At 40.5% G+C, this 20,028-nt stretch overlaps 2 protein-coding genes across 2 annotated transcripts; both read right to left on the bottom strand.

Moving 5' to 3' along the window:
• Positions 1-159: 159 nt before the first annotated feature.
• On the bottom strand, positions 160-3,487 carry LOC135469279 (balbiani ring protein 2-like). Its single transcript, XM_064747895.1, is given in 5 exon segments — positions 160-891; positions 2,654-2,753; positions 2,755-2,798; positions 3,050-3,106; positions 3,467-3,487. Coding segments are annotated over 5 exon segments (954 nt in total).
• Positions 3,488-17,000: 13,513 nt separating this feature from the next.
• LOC135469253 (nanos homolog 3-like) lies at positions 17,001-19,649 on the bottom strand. Its single transcript, XM_064747851.1, has 2 exons — positions 19,422-19,649; positions 17,001-18,233 (listed from the first exon to the last, which is right to left on the bottom strand). Exons 1-2 carry the CDS (start codon positions 19,637-19,639, stop codon positions 17,840-17,842), a joined length of 612 nt encoding a protein of 203 aa, XP_064603921.1. The 5' UTR covers positions 19,640-19,649; the 3' UTR covers positions 17,001-17,839.
• Positions 19,650-20,028: the final 379 nt, after the last annotated feature.

Genomic DNA, 20,028 nt, shown 5'->3' with positions numbered 1-20,028 from the left:
TTGTTGGGGTAGTGATTGTTCTAATGGATTTAGCCTCTTGTTTGGGTATTGATTGTTTTGATGGATTTAGTCTCTTGCTTGGGTATTGTTTTTGTTTGTTTTGTTTTTTTTTTTTTGAAAGTTTAACCTCTTGCGTGGAGAGTGAGTGTTCTGATTGGTTCAACCTCTTGTTTTGGTAGTGAGTATATTAAGGGTTTTAGCCTCTCGCTTGGGTAGTGAGTGTTTTGAGGGTTTACCCTCTTGCTTGGGTAGTAAGTGTTTTGATGTTTTAGCCTCTTGTTTTGGTAGTAAGTGTTTTGAAGATTTAACCTCTTGCTTGGATAGTGAGTGTTTTGAGAGTTTAGCCTCTTGCTTGGGCAGTGAGTGTTTTGAGGGTTTAGCCTCTTGCTTGGGTAGTGAGTGTTTTGAGGGTTTAGCCTCTTGCTTGGGTAGTGAGTGTTTTGAGGGTTTAGCCTCTTGCTTGAGTAGTAAGTGTTTTGAGGGTTTAGCCTCTTGCTTGGGTAGTGAGTGTTTTGAGGGTTTAGCCTCTTGCTTGGGTAGTGAGTGTTTTGAGGGTTTAGCCTCTTGCTTGGGTAGTAAGTGTTTTGATGTTTTAGCCTCTTGTTTTGGTAGTAAGTGTTCTGAAGGTTTAACCTCTTGCTTGGGTAGTGAGTGTTTTGCGAGTTTAGCCTCTTACTTGGGTAGTAAGTGTTTTGAGGGCTTAGCCTCTCGCTTGGGTAGTGAGTGTTTTGAGGGTTTAGCCTTTTGCTTGGGTAGTGAATGTTTTGAGGGTTTAGCCTCTTGTTTGGGTAGTAAGTGTTTTGATGTTTTAGCCTCTTGTTTTGGTAGTAAGTGTTTTGAAGGTTTAACCTCTTGCTTGAGTAGTAAGTGTTTTGAGGGTTTAGCCTCTTGCTTAATATTATTAAGAATAATGATCTAAGGAATCTCTTTGTGAGGGGTCCTAAGTATAGAGAAAAAATATCATCTTGGCACTTGAGGAGTATGTTAAAAAATGGTCAGAACGGGAGGAAGTGAATTCTTTGGTACTTAACGATTGGCTTGAGATGGTCAAAAAGAAACTTAGTTTAACTATACACCGTCTAGACATTGATGCTCTACCTAAAGTTAAACAGGTACTGAAGGATCCCACTGTGCAAGAAACACTCGCTGACCTTCATAGTAAATTTGTCATCACTGTAGCAGACAAGGCTCCTAATAATGTCATCTTTATTTGCAAGAATTATTATTATCAAATTCTTGTTCAAGAGCTATGTGCATCTACAACGACATCCACGTATTCTGCTACTACATGTACCCTGGAGGAACTATTTAACAAACACAAAACCTTTCTTAAAGAAAGGCGCATAAATATACCGACCCGTCACACAGAAATACCACAACTTTACTGGATTCCTTAAATGCATAAATCCCCATACAAGGCTCGATTTATTGCAGGTTCAAGAAGCTGCACCACCAAACTCTTTTCAACCCTACTTACGAGAGCGTTACAAAGAGTAAAATCATTTTGGAATAAATATTGTTGTGCCATAACAAAAAATTCAGCTGTCAACTGCATGTGGATGCTTAACAATTACAAACTCGATGCTCATATGCATATACCGTACAAAGACGTATCCACATGGGATTTCTCTACTCTCTATACTACCATTCCTCACAACGATCTTATTGAAAGAATATTGTCGTTAATTGTCTCGGTATTTACTAAAACAAATCACCCTTACATTCACGTCAGAAGCAATAGGGCTTTCTTTAGTTCTACTCTTTATAAAGGTTACCACTCATGGGATGCTATTTCAATTTTTATATTGTAAATTATCCTTATTTAGATAGCAATATACCAAAGGGTCCTGCATATGGCGTATACATATCTCGCCTTGTAGCATTTGTCAGATCTTGCGTTAATTGTGATGACTTTAATCTGCGTCACAAGCTGCTAGTTCAAAAACTAGTTTGTCAAGGATACTTCATCAAACACCTTCATTCTAAGTTTCTCAAATTTTACAATGAGCATAACACTTTCGTTGGCAGGTATGGACAGAGCGTTCAGAATCTCTGGCTATCTGCATTGTGATCAACCACATAGACGGCGCTGTTATCCCCATGTACATATCTATCACGTACATAAGATCTTTACATATTAAGGGGAAAGACGTAATCGTCCGTTATTTTTGAATCACAATCTGATCGGTTAGGGTCTGTAACGCTCGTCATTTTCAAACTGTATCTAATACCGCTTAACCTGGGGCTAGGGGCCGTAAAGGTAACCATGCTAATTACCTCAGCATGTTGCCTTTATGAACAGTTGCAATTTAAGCGCGACTGAGATACCTGTTTAAATGTTATTTGACATGGAACTCATTCATGGACTACGAATTTGAACTTTGATATGGAATTCATGCCTGGAATATCCACTGTCTGCCCGGCATCATTGAAAACTGATGACCGCTTCTCTCTTGTGTGTTACCGGCTTTATTTCTTATTTGTGTAATTCCTTACATACCTTTGTCTTTGGGAGTTAGTGTTAAACGTTGTTTTGGAAATGGATCTTGCGATTGTCGACTTGGAACGCCCTTTACGAACTACGAATGGTATATGAATGCCGGGCTTGACGCTTATATTTGGTAGTGAGTGTATTGAGGTTTTAGCCTCTTGCTTGAGGAGTGAGTGTTTGAATGGTTTTAGTGTCTTGCTTGGGAATTGATTGTTTTGAGGGTTTAGCCTGTCGCTTGGGTAGTGATTGTTTTGACGGTTTCAGCCTCTCGCTTGGGTAGTGAGTGTTTTGAGGGTGTAGCCTCATGCTTGGGTAGTGATTGTTTTGATCGTTTTAGCCTCTTGCTTGGGTAGTGAGTGTTTTGATGGTTTTAGTGTCTTGCTTGGGAATTGATTGTTTTGAGGGTTTAGCCTCATGCTTGGGTAGTGAGTGATTGAATTGGTTTACCCTTTTGCTTGGGTAGTGAGTGTTTGAATGGGTTTAGCCTCTGACTTGGGTAGTGAGTGTTTTGAGGGTTTACCCTTTTGCCTGGGTAGTGAGTGTTTGAATGGGTTAAGCCTCTTGCTTGGGTAGTGAGTGTTTTGAGGGTTTAACCTCTTGCTTGTGTAGTGAGTGCTTTGAGGTTTTAGCCTCTTGTTTTGGTAGTGAGTGTTTTGAAGGGCTTACCGTCTTGCTTGGGTAGTGAGTGTTTTGAGGGTTTAACCTCTTGCTTGGGTATTTAGTGTTTTGATGGGCTTAGCCTCTTGCTGGGATAGTGATTATTCTGATGGGTTTAATCTCTTGTTGGGATAGTGGTTGTTTTGATGGGTTTAGCCCTTTGTTGGGATGGTGGTTGTTGATGGGTACAGCAGGGATACTGTGTAACTACACATTCCAGAGACCCCTTGACCTTCAGTTTGCCTCATGACCCTAAAAATATATCAAGGAAAAGTGTATTGTTCAGGCAATATCGCCACGATGTGACTGAAAGATTACCAGTGTGTCGTTAGCTCCCATTCATTCATTCACCGAACACTAAACTATAACGTTTACCGTGCAGGAGGAGCTAACCAGGGGTCAAGCGTTCGTGATGTTGTTAAGCAACGGTGCCGACTGTAATGCCACGGACGAAGAAGGACGTGACGTACTGAGTTACGCTTGTGAGGAGAAGTGTAATGACTTGGTTAGGATTCTCATCCGCTATAACATAGATCCCGAAATAGCGGACAACAAAGGTAAGGCTCGCAACTCTGATCTCTGGAAGCCTTGACTTTTACAGCTTCCAATTTGCACTCTGAACGGCTGGGAAGTTTTGCTTGTCAGGCGTAGAAAAGAGGAAACCTTTCTTAAATCCCAAAGGCAAATTGTCACTCAATACCACTAACTGAGTGGACACTTGGGGAAAGAATTTTTATTTCGTGATGAAACCAGTCTGTTCTTCTTAGTGGGTTTATTTAGCCCCGCATTAGATTCCCGGTGACATTCGTTTAGGCAATTCCAGATTTATTAACTTCTAATCCAAATATTCTGAGTAAAACTCGCAGCAGAGATTATGATAGGCCTAACGGCATGCTGCAGAGTTAGAGTCAGATGTCGCTCCATTTGAAAAAATTAAGTTTCCAAACATCGTTGCTGACGTTAAATTACCCACTTTCTCCTCTTGTTTTAGTTACATCTGAGCACGTACAGTCCTTCTCTCCTCATATACAGTCAAATTTCTCCATTGTTTGTCCATGGTCAACGATATTTTGACGAACAAACTCTCCCACACCTCTTCGCCGTTCACGCTTCACACTTACTGTGATGGCCGCCAATGTGTACTTATGTCAGACGCGTCGTAGTCATTGCCCCGAGAATATCCGGACAGACACGAGAACTGCCGACAGAAAAAAACGCCGGTTGAGAGAGAAAGACTCTTGAGAGGTAACAAGTCACCTAGACAAATCACCAAGAAAGATGAAGCAGGGAAGGTTCGAATTTGTCCGGGCGATGTCTACGACGCGTGTTACGTAAGCACTATATATTGGCGGCTATCCCGGCAAGGAAAAATGCATAAACGGAGACGAGGTGTGTGAGTCTTCGTTCGCCAAAATATCGTTGACAATGGACAAACAAGGAAGGAATTAGACTGTAGACGAGGAGAAAAGAACTATGCCTGCTCGAATGTAGCTAAAACAAGGGGATAAAGAAGGTAATTTAGCGCCAGCAACGTTGTGTGGAAACTTTGATGTTTTCAAATGGCGCGACTTCTGACACTAACTCTGCTGCATGCCGTTAGGCCTATCACAAGATCTGCAGCAAGTTTTACTCAGAATGTTCAGACTAATTCACTTCGTATCACAGCTTTATATCCCAAAACAAAACTTCTCTTTGTGTTCAGGGTGCATTTCTCAGTCTAGCCTTGTTGATACAATATATGCCTATAGATGAAGTTCTTATTGCCTATGTACACTCTGAGCTCTAGACAGTTTTCAAACGATAGACAAAGCTCTATTAATTTTTGGTATATCTCCGACCAGGTTACTTTTGAAATAACTATTCTCTAAAGCATACGTGCACCTACATGTATCAAATATAACCTCACGTGCAAAGTTTACCTGATTTGTTTCCTTATTCTTTCTCTCTCTTAAAGGAAATACACCGTTGATTTACTGCGCAATGGTTGGTAACGACGTGGCCTTAGACTTGTTAGTTCGACACTTCAGTCGCTTAGGGTTACACGTCGATCACATAAACAAAGATGGCTTTACTGCTCTCCTCGTGGCCGCCAAGATGGGTCACATCCACTGCGCAGAGATCCTCGTATTACAGGGTAAGGCCAGTCTGCTTCACCGAGATAGAGTTCGGGGGTTTTCGGCTGAGGACTGGTTTGAGGCCGAGGGCTTGTCACTGAAAGACATTCTGAAGTCGGCTTGCAGAGAGGTTAAGCGACAGCGGTTTCGCCGTATGTTGTCCGTTGTTCAAAACGCGAATCAAATCCATCCGGTTTTGGACACCGAGCCTAAGTACGCTAAGCATAGACGGGCCTCTGAGCTACTGAACAGACGCGAATCCATTCTGACTCACTCCATGAGTTGGGAAGACGACGAAATGGAGTCTAGTTTAGCTGCCCTCCGAGCGCTTACCGTGAAGGATTTACAGCCGACGTCCAGGGGCTACCGGTCGTCATCCATCTGCGTGCCCACTGTGGATAATACCGAACCCAAATCACGAAAACTTTCCCAACGTCAGTTATCTCTTCAGCTGGATTCCGGTATAGAGGAATGGGCACGCGAACAAGTTCAGTTGGCCGCGCTAAAGCGAGGGAGTTCTCAAGACAAACCCAGTATCCCTAAGAAAGCCGTGGACGATGCGAGCGACTGTGACACGTTGATGAGTGCCACCGAGGTTCAGAGTCTGTCCGCCACCTCGATGGAAAAACTGGAACAGGAAATTGCAGAGCTATTTTGACACGTCAACAAAAGTGCAACTCCATGTTGCATGTTGCCAATATTTGTAAATCCACAATACCATTGCTATTATCACTGTTGCAGTGTTTGTAAATCCACACAACAATACCATTGTTATTAACATTGTTGCCGATGTTTGTAAATCCATACGACAATCCTATTGCTATTATCACTGTTGCAGTGTTTGTAAATCCACACAACAATACCATTGTTATTAACATTGTTGCCAATGTTTGTAAATCCACAAGACAATACCGTTATTATTATCGCTGTTGCCGATGTTTGCAAATCCACACGACAACACCGTTGTTATTATTGCTGTTGTCCATGTTTGTAAATCCACAGGACAATACCATTGCTATTATCATCTTTGCCAATGTTTGTAAATCCACACAACAATCCTATTGCTGTTTTCGCTGTTGTCAATGTTTGTAAAACCACGCGACAATGCCATTGTTATTAACGATGTTGCCGATGTTTGTAAATCCATACGACAATCCTATTGCTATTATCGCTGTTGTCAATGTTTGTAAATCCACACAATGCCATTGTTATTAACATTGTTGCTAGTGTTTGTAAATCCACAAGACAATACCGTTATTGTTATCGCTGTTGCCGATGTTTACAAATCCACACGACAACACCATTGTTATTATTGCTGTTGTCAATGTTTGTAAATCCACAGGACAATCCTGTTGCTATTATCGCTGTTGTCAATGTTTGTAAATCCACACGACAATGCCATTTTTATTAACGATGTTGCCGATGTTTGTAAATCTACACGTCAGCACTATGTTTGAATCGGTTCGTGAAGAACAAAAACAGATTATCAGTCACTACACAAATGTATGCAAAGCTTTCATGACTTACTAAATAAGTGGTTGAACAGGAGCAATGGGAGTGGAATCATTAATATTTAATACTCTTAACATTCGAGCAGTTATTCAACTTCGGTTGCCCGGAGGGATAAAGAAAGAAGAATAAAAAATAAAGGAACGAAATTTGACACTTCCAACTATAATACTTGTAACATTAGGCCGATTTTTTTCAGGGCCTGTTTTCCCTCTAGCATCTAGATCTCTTAAGGACAGGATGATGAAGTCGCCAATATGGGCACTTTTAATGTTGTTTTGATCACAATGTGAAGAAATTATGGTTGTTCGCTAAATTTTATCTTTTGGACATTAATGCAAATATAAACGATAAAAACTTAAATTTGTTCTGTTAATTTTAGTATTAAAACTAATAATACTGTCGAATATTAATTTTCATTATGATGTGAAGATTTCATTTCGTGGCACTGATGTCTTGCCCACACACCAATCTCAATCAGACTCTAGTGTTGTAGCGTTTGGATCAGGACACAGAAAATAATGTTTAACATATTGACTCAGATCAACATAACTTCGACTCCTCGTTATATCTGTTAAACAGAACGGCGTTATTGCACTCTTTTACTTTGAATCCTTAAAAGGGATCATGTCACAATGTTTAACGAAGATGTTTTGCCTCCTGCCAAAGAAGAAGCCAGCCTCTAATGAAAAAGGCCTCAATCAGTTTGCCTGGTTTCCTCCGTTTATAAACTTTGCCACCGTCGCGAAAAATAATGAAACCAATTGATATAACAAGTAGTGGCTTGTAATGTACACGACAACTATTATGATCGATAAAGTAAGCTATTACCTTCTTGTCATAGCTTTTTAAATATAATACTTAACAGTTTTTTTGAACTCTTGACAATTAACATTTCATGAAAAAAGACGCTTAGCATTCACTGACATTACATAAATTAGGGGGTTCTATAATAAATCCGATGAGTATATATAAATTTTAAGTGACCACGGTTTCATTCAGCTGTTGAACATCACAATACCATGAATACGAAGTACTTTTTATGATGGCAAAATTGGGCCATCGATCCATCGGCCGCGATGCCACGACACGATTGAGCGATGCAACGTCGCTATGGAAACGGGCCACGACGTGATGGAGCGATGCCACGACACGACTGACCGAGGCCACGTTGCGATGAAAGGATGCCACAACACGAAAGAGCTATGAAGCCATGTAGTGATGCAATAGGCTATTGATAACGACAAAATAATTAACACAATATTTAAAATGTTTTCAGTTTTTCACAACTCATATCACATAACCTGCTCTAGTAAACGATATGTATGTTTCTTAATAATGATTTGGTGGTTCTTACAATTTTAAAACGCCAAAGGCGTTGGGTGTATTTTAAGTTTGAAAATAATACGCTTGCCCAAAAGTAGATGTATTATTGAGAATTTGGCATAAAACCACAGCCATTCGTCCAAGCTGTGGTCAGACGTCTTTGTTAAAACATTCTAAATTTCCTTGAATTTTCTGTTGAAAAAATCTCGCAAAACTATGCTATTCAAAGTTCAGTGAGTGAGGTGCCCGACTCCCAACCACCAGCCACACGAGGTGTGAGTTCCATCCTGGCCTCCGACATTGAATTTGTAGATTCTCAAGCTGTTACTCTTTGTAGAAGTTTTAATGACCATACGCAGTGGACATCCTCCACGTGACCGTTTGCGCAGTCTTTGAAGGCTATGTGCCTTCCACCAAATCGGTCTAAATATTTGCATGCCACTCGTGGGAAAGTTCGTGAGCGTTTATCCCGAGGACTCAGGTTTTCTACTCTCATATAAGTGACCGCCATCGCATGAGTTTAGCGTTAAGCAATAGTCAATCATTGCAACTATACTCAATCGCCCTATGGGGGCCTACGTGGCCGATGTGATAAGCGTGTCAGCGCGGTACAATGTTCCAGAGGCCTCTCACCAATGCCTTCGCTCAGAGCTCAAGCTGGCTTCCTCTCCGGCTGTATATATGTGGGAAGGTCTGTCTGAAACCTGCGGATGGCGTAGATTTTCCACGTTCTCTGTCCGATTTCCTACCACCATAATGCTAGCCGCCATCGTGTAAGTGAAACAATCTTGAGCACGGTGTAACACTAATCAAGTAAAAAAAATAAATTAATCAATCAATCACCCTATGATTCCATCGCTAAATGATCTTCCCATGACACCAAGCCTCTATCGCATCACTCCATCGCCCCCCATACAGGCTAACATTAAAATTTGCCTTTTTCAGTCCACCCCGCGTTAACTTCTACACGCATGTGTATCATGCGAGGTTATTGTATAACGCAGGCTATTATTAGATTGAATTTGAAGTGTAGTTTTCATTGATCTATGTTTAAGCCGTGTACTGAATAAAGAATGTTTCACTTATTATGCGGCATTTAATGTTGATAGGTGAATGAAACCAGAGCTTGACAAACTTCAGCCGCTCTTGAATCGGCGAGATAAACGGTCTGACAGTCGCAGCTGGCCAGAGCTTCAACCGTCCATGCCTGCGAGAGCCACAGTCTGTGGAGCCACCAGCATGATAACGCTGGTCACCGTCGTATAAGTTATATATATTCTTGAACACCAATCAAATGAATAACTAAATAAGTAAATGTACAAGATAATGTAATCTGTTTTTCCCCTTATTTACTGGACACACTACCTGTTTCAAACACTCATAAATTGCATCCGCATGATAAAAAGTTAAAAATACTGTGGCAGATTGCGTGATAACAGCAAATAAACAATCAAGCTAAGTATAATTAGTTCTGCGCCCATCGGTGCTTGCAGACATTCCCAATTAATTTCTGTTACAGTGCCTTCCTACATCAGGTTAACATGAATGTCCAAGCTCTGCAGTTCACTCTGACTTCTGATACATGCAGTAAGGAATGATACTTATGTGACTGTCTTCCACAAACAAATCAGCGTGGATGGTGATTCCAGAAGATCCTGGCGACGTTTACCAAATTTGACTCCTGCTTGATACCCTGCAGCCTTTCGTCTCGATGTTTGCCAGGTGTTCATTTGGTGTGGTTTCTTTTACCCTATGGTTTTGATGTGGTTTCCTTTGACATATGGCTTTGACGTGGTTTCCTTTGGTCTGTGGCTTTCATGTTGTTTCCTTTGGTCTATGGCTTTGATATGGGCTCTTTTGTTCCATGGCTTTGATGTTGATTCCTTTGGCCTAAGACTTTGATGTGGTTTCCTTTGGCCTAAGGCTTTGATGTGGTTCCCTCGTAAACAGTGAATTGCCAAAGTGTTGGGATATCACAAGCAAGAGTGCATTAATAGTTCTAGATGCCTTTTTCAGAGAATTGCAGCTAGTTGGCCATGATGTAACACATCTGCACTCAACTGGAATGTACTCTCAGCATGCTTCTTTCCTCTAGTGTTTTGAAAACGCTTTTTGAATTTTTGCTTTTTGTATATTATGAACAGGTGGCGTTTTTCCCATAAAGCTTTATTCTCATTACCTGGATCTTACAAGGGACCTCCGTGGCCGAGGTGGTTAACGTGCCAGCACGGTGCAATAGCCCAGGAGCCTCTCACCTATAATGCTGCTGCCGTGAGTTCAAGTCCAGCCCATGCTGGCTTCCTCTCCGACCGTACGTGTTCAGGTCAGTCATCAACCTGCTTGTAGACATGGATTTCCCTCCAGGCTGTGCTCGGTTTCCTTCAACCATAATGCTGGCCGCTGTCATAGAAAAGAATTTTTGAGTGCGGTCTAAAACACTAATCAAAGAAGTAAATAAACAGACCATACAAATGTAAATGAAATTTTTCAAAGTTTCCAAACACAAAATGTTTACCAAAATAAACCAGTGTGAGTTTGATCAAAAACCACTTTCAACACCTATTGTATTAAGAAACTGCAGCCCGGCACGAGAAAAACGAATGTAATATCGTGGCGCAAAAGCTGGAGGTGAGCCGGAGACCTCACAACTTAAGACTATGATATCCACATCGATTATTAACACTTCAGATGACTAAGTTAACAAGGGCCCGTCCAATGTCTAATGTAGTCTTATGTGACACGAACTGCCAGTTTGCCTTGAACAGGTGCTTACTCATCTGTAAACAGAAGTGTATTTATAGAAACATATTATGTCAGAGAATATAAACGAAAACCGATAATCTATCGAATTATGTATTACTAAAGTAGCAAATAATGGTCACGGCTGTTGTGAAATATGATTTTAATAAATCACACATCCAATTTAACTTTAAATGTAATCCTGGAGAGAGAGGGTAAAAATACAACTCTGGGAGTAGCAGAGATAAACATAACTTTAAAGAGACTCTGGGAGAAGCAGAGAGCAAATTACTTTAAAGACAGGAACTCCAAGATGTGCGTGGGCAAACATTGCTTTAAAGAAACTCTAGGAAAAGCAGAGAGCATATTACTTTAAAAACAAGAACTCTGGGGGGTGCACAGGTAAACATTACTTTACAGGAATTCTGGAAGATGCAGAGGTAAACATTACTTTACAGGAACGCTGGGAGGCGCAGAGGTAAACATTACTTTACAGGAATTCTGGGAGGCGCACAGGTAAACATTACTTTACAGGAACTTTGGTAGATGCAGAGGTAAACATTACTTTACAGGAACGCTGGGAGATGCAGAGGTAAAAATTACTTTATAGGAACTCTGGGAGGCACAGAGGTAAACATTACTTTACAGGAATTTTGGTAGATGCAGAGGTAAAAATTACTTTACAGGAACTCTTGGAGGCGCATAGGTAAACATTACTTTACAGGAACTCTGGGAGAAGCAGACGTAAACATTACTTTACAGGAAAACTGGGAGGCGCAGAGGTAAACATTACTTTACAGGAACTCTGGGAGAAGCAGACGTAAATATTACTTTACAGGAATTTTGGTAGATGCAGAGGTAAACATTACTTTACAGGAACTCTGGGAGGCGCAGAGGTAAACATTACTTTACAGGAACTTTGGTAGATGCAGAGGTAAACATTACTTTACATGAACTCTTGGATGCGCAGAGGTAAACATTACTTTACAGGAACTCTGGGAGATACAGAGGTAAACATTACTTTATAGGAACTCTGGGAGATACAGAGGTAAAGATTACTTTACATGAACTCTTGGAGGCGCAGAGGTAAACATTACTTTACAGGAACTCTGGGAGGCGCAGAGGTCAACATTACTTTACAGGAACGCTGGGAGATGCAGAGGTAAAAATTACTTTATAGGAACTCTGGGAGGCACAGAGGTAAACATTACTTTACAGGAATTTTGGTAGATGCAGAGGTAAAAATTACTTTACAGGAACTCTTGGAGGCGCATAGGTAAACATTACTTTACAGGAACTCTGGGAGAAGCAGACGTAAACATTACTTTACAGGAAAACTGGGAGGCGCAGAGGTAAACATTACTTTACAGGAACTCTGGGAGAAGCAGACGTAAATATTACTTTACAGGAATTTTGGTAGATGCAGAGGTAAACATTACTTTACAGGAACTCTGGGAGGCGCAGAGGTAAACATTACTTTACAGGAACTTTGGTAGATGCAGACGTAAACATTACTTTACATGAACTCTTGGATGCGCAGAGGTAAACATTACTTTACAGGAACTCTGGGAGATACAGAGGTAAACATTACTTTATAGGAACTCTGGGAGATACAGAGGTAAAGATTACTTTACATGAACTCTTGGAGGCGCAGAGGTAAACATTACTTTACAGGAACTCTGGGAGATGCAGAGGTAAACATTACTTTATAGGAACTCTGGGAGATGCAGAGGTAAACATTACTTTATATGGACTCTTGGAGGCGCAGAGATAAACATTACTTTACAGGAACTTTGGTAGATGCAGACGTAAACATTACTTTACATGAACTCTTGGAGGCGCAGACGTAAACATTACTTTACAGGAACTCTGGGAGATGCAGAGGTAAACATTACTTTACAGGAACTCTTGGAGGCGCAGAGGTAAACATTACTTTACAGGAACTCTGGGAGATGCAGAGGTAAAAATTACTTTACAGGAATTTTGGTAGATGCAGAGGTAAACATTACTTTACAGGAACTCTGGGAGGCGCAGAGGTAAACATTACTTTACAGGAACTTTGGTAGATGCAGAGGTAAACATTACTTTACATGAACTCTTGGAGGCGCAGAGGTAAACATTACTTTACAGGAACTCTGGGAGATGCAGAGGTAAACATTACTTTATAGGAACTCTGGGAGATGCAGAGGTAAAGATTACTTTACATGAACTCTTGGAGGCGCAGAGGTAAACATTACTTTACAGGAACTCTGGGAGATGCAGAGGTAAACATTACTTTATAGGAACTCTGGGAGATGCAGAGGTAAACATTACTTTACATGAACTCTTGGAGGCGCAGAGGTCAACATTACTTTACTGGAACTCTGGGAGATGCAGAGGTAAACATTACTTTACAGGAACTCTTGGAGGCGCAGAGGTAAACATTACTTTACAGGAACTTTGGTAGATGCAGAGGTAAACATTACTTTACAGGAACTCTTGGAGGCGCAGAGGTAAACATTACTTTACAGGAATTTTGGTAGATGCAGAGGTAAACATTACTTTACATGAACTCTTGGAGGCGCAGAGGTAAACATTACTTTACAGGAACTTTGGTAGATGCAGAGGTAAACATTACTTTACAGGAACTCTTGGAGGCGCAGAGGTAAACATTACTTTACAGGAACTCTGGGAGATGCAGAGGTAAAAACTACTTTACAGGAATTTTGGTAGATGCAGACGTAAACATTACTTTACAGGAACGCTGGGAGGCGCAGAGGTAAACATTACTTTACAGGAACTTTGGTAGATGCAGAGGTAAACATTACTTTACATGAACTCTTGGAGGCGCAGAGGTAAACATTACTTTACAGGAACTCTGGGAGGCGCAGAGGTAAACGTTACTTTACAGGAACTTTGGTAGATGCAGAGGTAAACATTACTTTACATGAACTCTTGGAGGCGCAGAGGTAAACATTACTTTACATGAACTCTTGGAGGCGCAGAGGTAAACATTACTTTACATGAACTCTTGGAGGCGCAGACGTAAACATTACTTTACAGGAACTCTGGGAGGCGCAGAGGTAAACGTTACTTTACAGGAACTCTGGGAGGCGCAGAGGTAAACATTACTTTACAGGAACTCTGGGAGATGCAGAGAGATAATCACATTAATCCATGATGAAAAACTTTCCATAACAAACTTGTAATTGATTATCAATAAATCACTAAATAGTGATCAAGTGATCATCAAATTGTAGATGGTATGTGCACTTTAGAGTTTGTATGACTCCTACCGCCACCGAAAAGACAGCCGCAACGGGTGAACTTGTCACAAGTATGGCCTTCCCGCGACAAGATAGCCTTTCAAGCTGCAGTGTCATGTAGGCTATCAGAAAGTACAAAGAAAATTAGGAACAGTATCGTATGCATGGGAGGAGGTAGCTTGGATGCAAATTTAACGTCAGTTTACACTAGAACTCAGTATATCTTAATGCACAAAGAAGCAAACCTCTATCGTTGCGGGAAAGCAGCTATATGGAACAAACCCCTATAGGCAATACACATCGTCACACGCACTGGCCCTCCTGACAAGGGAGACTACTCAAAACTAAGCAGGCCACACGGCGACCCCCAGTGAAAAGGGAAACCACTTTAAATTAAAGTAACAAATTATCTCCCTTCAATAATATCGATAGAAATAGCCGTTATATTAGTGTAGAAGTGAATAAATGTTTTTACACTTAAAAAATTAATCTGTTTATTTCAAAATAAAGTCTGTTGTCTGAGTGATGCTAGAATGTATATTGTCAGTGTAACATAATAGTATGTTATATTCAACAGAATATCCTAGAGTGTATATAATGGGCACGAAGTGGGTAAAAATTTCCCATATAGTTTAGTACAACATAATGACTACACTATGGGTATCACTTGACAACCATAATGTAATGATGTGACACTACGGGAAAATTATTTTTCATCAACAGATGTGGTCCCCATGAACCCTTTTGAATCTACGACTCTCAAAAAAAGTTAGTTAATTACTGCAATGTTGACACAGAATTATGCTAAGGAAGTTTTAAGGCATGCGTGAATAGCGGTCTATTTTATGTCTCTTTCTTTTCGTAACTCTCCCATCTGCGTTGCCCAACATCCAAGACAGGGCACATTAATTACTTAATCATTATCAATATGCAGCACACCCCCGTCCCCACCCCTGCATACTAGTCCCTCGAGTCACGCTATATACTAACTTAAAACTTGCACCCGAAAACATTCTCCCAACAATATTCCAGTTGTTGGAATTTTCAATCGAGAGACTAAATTGATGTTGTGTTCCTTGCGCAAACTTCAGAAAGGGTATATGCTTACAGGTCTGTTACAAAGATGAACTGTTGACAACAAAATGCAAGGACCATCTAGTGTTATACTGAAGACAAAACAAAAAGCAAATATCAAAATATATTCCCAACGAAAATTCCCGTTGGAAGAAATTATCCGACCACCAGGACCGACCATGGCGGATGTACGTTTTTAAAACATGACAGAAATTGGTTCCACTTGTTCGATTCAGAAGTTCCAACGGTTGGATTACTGTTAAAAGATGGTTTACCAATACAAGCTTTGGCAGGTCTATACTTCGGATGACTTAAGAAATCAGAGCAAACCAAATATGAAGACGGATTCGAGTTGTAAAGGTCAGCGAAATTTTCGCGCGGAATAGCCTGCGGTGGCCCATGCACCATGGCCCAAAGATAAGAGCCTTTTCCGGCCTGGCGGCTTGAACGCCTGCATTTCGGAGAAATGCCGTTTTTTCTGTATTTTTATTCTTCAACTTCACCGCAAAATCATTGTTCCATTGGGTTACTTTAATCAACAGAGCTTGTGCATTATCACAGTTATATTGCATAACAGACGTAACTGGACCGCTTAAGACCGCACCGAATTACGTCCCTTGCAGTTACTCTTCTCATTACAGAGGTGCGTTTTTAAGGAGTAAACAGTGGTTAGACGGAACCTCAGAAAATGGCTCATGGCAAGTTTCAAGTCCAGCTCATGCTGGTTTCCGCTATTGTCCTATGTGGGAAGGCCCGTCAGGAAACTGCGGATGGTGTTGGGTTTCGTCCGGGCTCTTGCCGGTTTCCTTCCACCATAATGCTGGCCGCAGTCGTATAAGTGAAATATTCTTGAGTGCGGCGTAAAACATCAATGAAATAAATAAATAAAAGAAAGACTATAACAGCAAGATAATGCAAGTTCACTATATATACAGTCGTTAAGACCGGTATATTCGCCTAGATGTTCAACAGGGAATATGTTTTGACATACCCCGAATCAAATGTATGAACACCTATTCATAGGGCCAATCACATGTCCGGTGTGGGGTGAGCCCTGGCCTTGGATAAGACATCTGTACACTCCCTCGACTTTCACTTTTTGTAACGTCTCGTTGACGACGCACTTTTGAAGATCACTTCTCCTCCACCAATATCTCCTACTGTAGATTAAACCATGCATGGGAGGGTTCATTAGTAAATTACTAAAGGTCAGTAATTTAGCCTAATTTCCTCCACATTAAACTAGCTGTCACCCCTATCAGTGAAACAATTCTGGCCATCGTGTGAAATGACGCTCAAACAAATACATAAACATGGCCGACACTTCGGTCATGCATCCCTCGTTGCTGCTCTCAGAAAATTAATCTGTTGTCCGAGTGATGCTATAATGTAATGTCCTGTTACGGGAGATTATTCTGTTAAATACAACACACATTTTATATTAATTTAACATTACGATTGGACCAACAGAATATTATGTGGAATATTACAGAATATTGTGCTATAGTAACACAACACATTCTAGAATCACTCAGAGAACAGGTTTTCGTGAAAATTAACAGATTAATGTTTTTAGTGTGACCGTCGTGATGGTAAAATCCTGAAAGAGTCACGGACACGGTGCCGGATAGTAATGATCACAGAACTATCACTCAGCTAAACAGTAAAGAAAAAAATAACTTACTGCTACTTGAACTTCGAGCTTTATGAGACAACGAACCACACAGGTAAACAAATAATTCCACAAGAAACATGCCTTACCAAAAATACGCCATTTTTATTTAACGAAAAAAAAATTGCAATATAACGGAAATGAAAAAGACATACTTCTCTGTATGTATATCATATTTTACAATTTTCACATTTTCACGCCTCCACTGTAAACAATACCGCATGACAAAATAAACTGTGGTTGCATTAGACATCCGTGATAAAAAAAATACGTATCATATTATATTATAATATAATATCATATTGCAATGAATGCAGTGAACTCTGGGTCAAAAAATTACCCAGTAATATAAGTAAGCACCTACTTATACCTTGCTTAATTTCGGAGAACAAAAACAAAAGTATAAAGTATAAAAACAAGTCAAAAACATTTTCATTTTCACGTACAGGAGAAAGTTTTGTGATAAACTAGCGGTATTGCTCATCTGATCTTGAAATATCTGATCATATATTCAATGCAATCAACCAAATAAAACACAACTTAATGTTTCCTTTCACACAATGGAAAGAAATATCTTGTTAAATATTTGTGATACATGGAAGTTCAACCAGTAAATGTTTTACTCTGTACGGTAATTAAGTACTGTCTCACCAGAACAAAATAATAGTCTTTGAAATATATATATGTATCGAGCAGAAATTTCTCTTCATGCAAGAAATAATGTTTAATGAATTATATATTTAGACCATTAAAGTAACAAGATGAAAATCTTAAGAAAAAAATAATTCCGAAGATAATTCCGAAGAATTTTGACACATATTCATGATTTCCTTTCATAAAATAATGGACAATAACAACCCTGGACTGAAAAAATGTAACCTCTCGTACAATTCAGTCCATCAAATCAGTTTCACTGTCAATCAAAGGGTTAACCTTATAAGCATTCAGACCACGCAAGTCGTGGGAACGTTTGGGTTATCACTTGCACGCTGGCGCGTGGCCGTTATATAATCTAGGTGTAACGGTGAAACGAAGACCGTTTCTGACCGCTACAGTTCCTCCCGGAGCGTAGCGCCTTGGCCAGTGGTACAGAGGCTTGTTGGTCCCCCAGTGGACAGTATTTAAGGGTGTGAGCCTCGTCCCCAGTCGCGTTACATAGCGGGCACACATAGGCACGTAGCACAGGACAGATGACGTTTCCGAATCGGTCTTTCAGCCCGTGTGAAAGGTAATACTTCCGCGTCTCTCCGTTCTGCCGGCAGAACGCACAGTAGAGAGGCCCACGTGGATGATAGCTTCCTAACAGACCTTGTCCACTGGTTTGGAACTGACGAGTTAACATCTTTTTCATTAACTGAACAAGCTCAAGGACGTCATCACGGTCTGGGGGATTTGATGTGCATCTGCTGGAAGGAAAATAATCAAAACTTATACGTCAGGAAAGCAGAAAATACAATATGCTCCAAATACAGGGACACGCAACTCCGGGTTCCACTTACGCCCCGAATCTTCGGCCTAAGTGACAGGATATTTTACCCGTATCTACACAAAATCTGAACCTAAGCGATTTGTGTAATCACAAAAGAATAACCTACAGGTCGAATTGAACTACAGCGGTCATGGCAGCGGCCTGAAGTCAGTACACCTGGAGAAGAGCGGTGGTTTCGCCCATGTGTGCCACAGTTTCTCCTCCTATATAACCCACCGTTGTTTAACAAGTCAACGACATATAATTTCTGCAACCCTAAACCTTACAACTCCCGTTATAGTTGTAAACTGACCGATGTTGTATTAGGTACGTGGTAGAAGATTTGACGCATAACGTCAAAGCACTGAAAAATCAGCTTCAACGATTTGAGAATCGAGTCAACAACAGACATTGGCAGGGCCCTAAACTTTACAATTCACGAAATATCCAGTCTATTCAAAAATATTACATAAAAGCCACGAATAAACGAGTTTTGGTTATTCGTGATGAATTCTTGCTATGTGTGCGGCGGCAGTTCTACCGCCAATATCCTTGACTTTAGAACTATTCACTTTAAATCAAATATTCGGATAAGGCAACATAATTTGGCAAACTATGTTACAACCCTATGCGGGACTTATACATGGATTTTCCCCATGGGATTAAGACACGTGGTGAATACTGACCTGTTACAGTAGATAGGCCTAATAGCTAGTGACCCACACCCACATGAGTAATGTACACTTAAAAGAAAAGTTAACCACCAAGTCTTAAATTATTGGCCCTGATATCTCTGCTTTAACATTTTAAAAAAACAAATAAAGTGGGGAAATGTAATTCTTTCATGCAACAAAGAAAGGCTATGACCAAAGTTTATCAAATAAATGCAAACACTACGTCTTACTGTACAGAAGAAAATCTTGCCTATAATATTTCATATTTTAATAAATATATGTCCACGTCAAGAATAAAATACAACATGTGATTGCTAAATACCGTTTCGGTAACTATCTATAAGTCATCGTCAAATTAGTAATGAAATAATTAAATGACTAATGCCTGAAGCAAATTTCCTGTTCATGCATTTTCTTTCGCTGTGCTTAATATTGAGATGTGAATTGCTTACCTTTCTGAAGCTCTGGGTGATGTGACCTGCCCTACTCTACTGTGCCGCTGAGCGATGCCACGTGTGGGCGTTATGTCCACCTCTAGCATGTCCCCAGAGGAAGACGTGTCGGAGCTGGTCTTCCGGTACCTTGACCAGTGACCAAGCACTTCAGGCTGACCAGATGTCTCCAACAAATCGCCAAGACCGAGATAATCGGCAAAAGGGTCGAATGCCATGGTTTCTCTAATTAGAGCAATTGTTCAAACCTCCTGCCTTTGACGCTACAGCGTGGAAGTAAGCTAAGCTCAATGTAACCGACGTTAAACTATCAGGTCCGATGAGTCAATGATCAGTCACTATGGGGGTGAGGGGTGTAGGTCGTGGTCAACGTTCGGTTTGTGAAAGTTCACACGTGTTAAATCAAACCTCTTAACAACTTTCTGTTCAGTTTTGCTATATGAACAAATCCCATACCAACCACAAACTTTTTTTTATCATTTGTACATCAGTTATTAAAAGAAGTTTTTCCTTCCAACATCCAGAAACGGTATGGGCATGCACCATGTAGAGTTGCAGAGCGTGGGAAATTTGGTTTAACGCATTCATATTCAGAAAAGTGACCAGC

This window comes from Liolophura sinensis, chromosome 6, assembly GCF_032854445.1.
Source record: "Liolophura sinensis isolate JHLJ2023 chromosome 6, CUHK_Ljap_v2, whole genome shotgun sequence".
NCBI lineage: Eukaryota > Metazoa > Mollusca > Polyplacophora > Chitonida > Chitonidae > Liolophura > Liolophura sinensis.
This window is presented reverse-complemented; position numbering and strand designations above follow the sequence as displayed.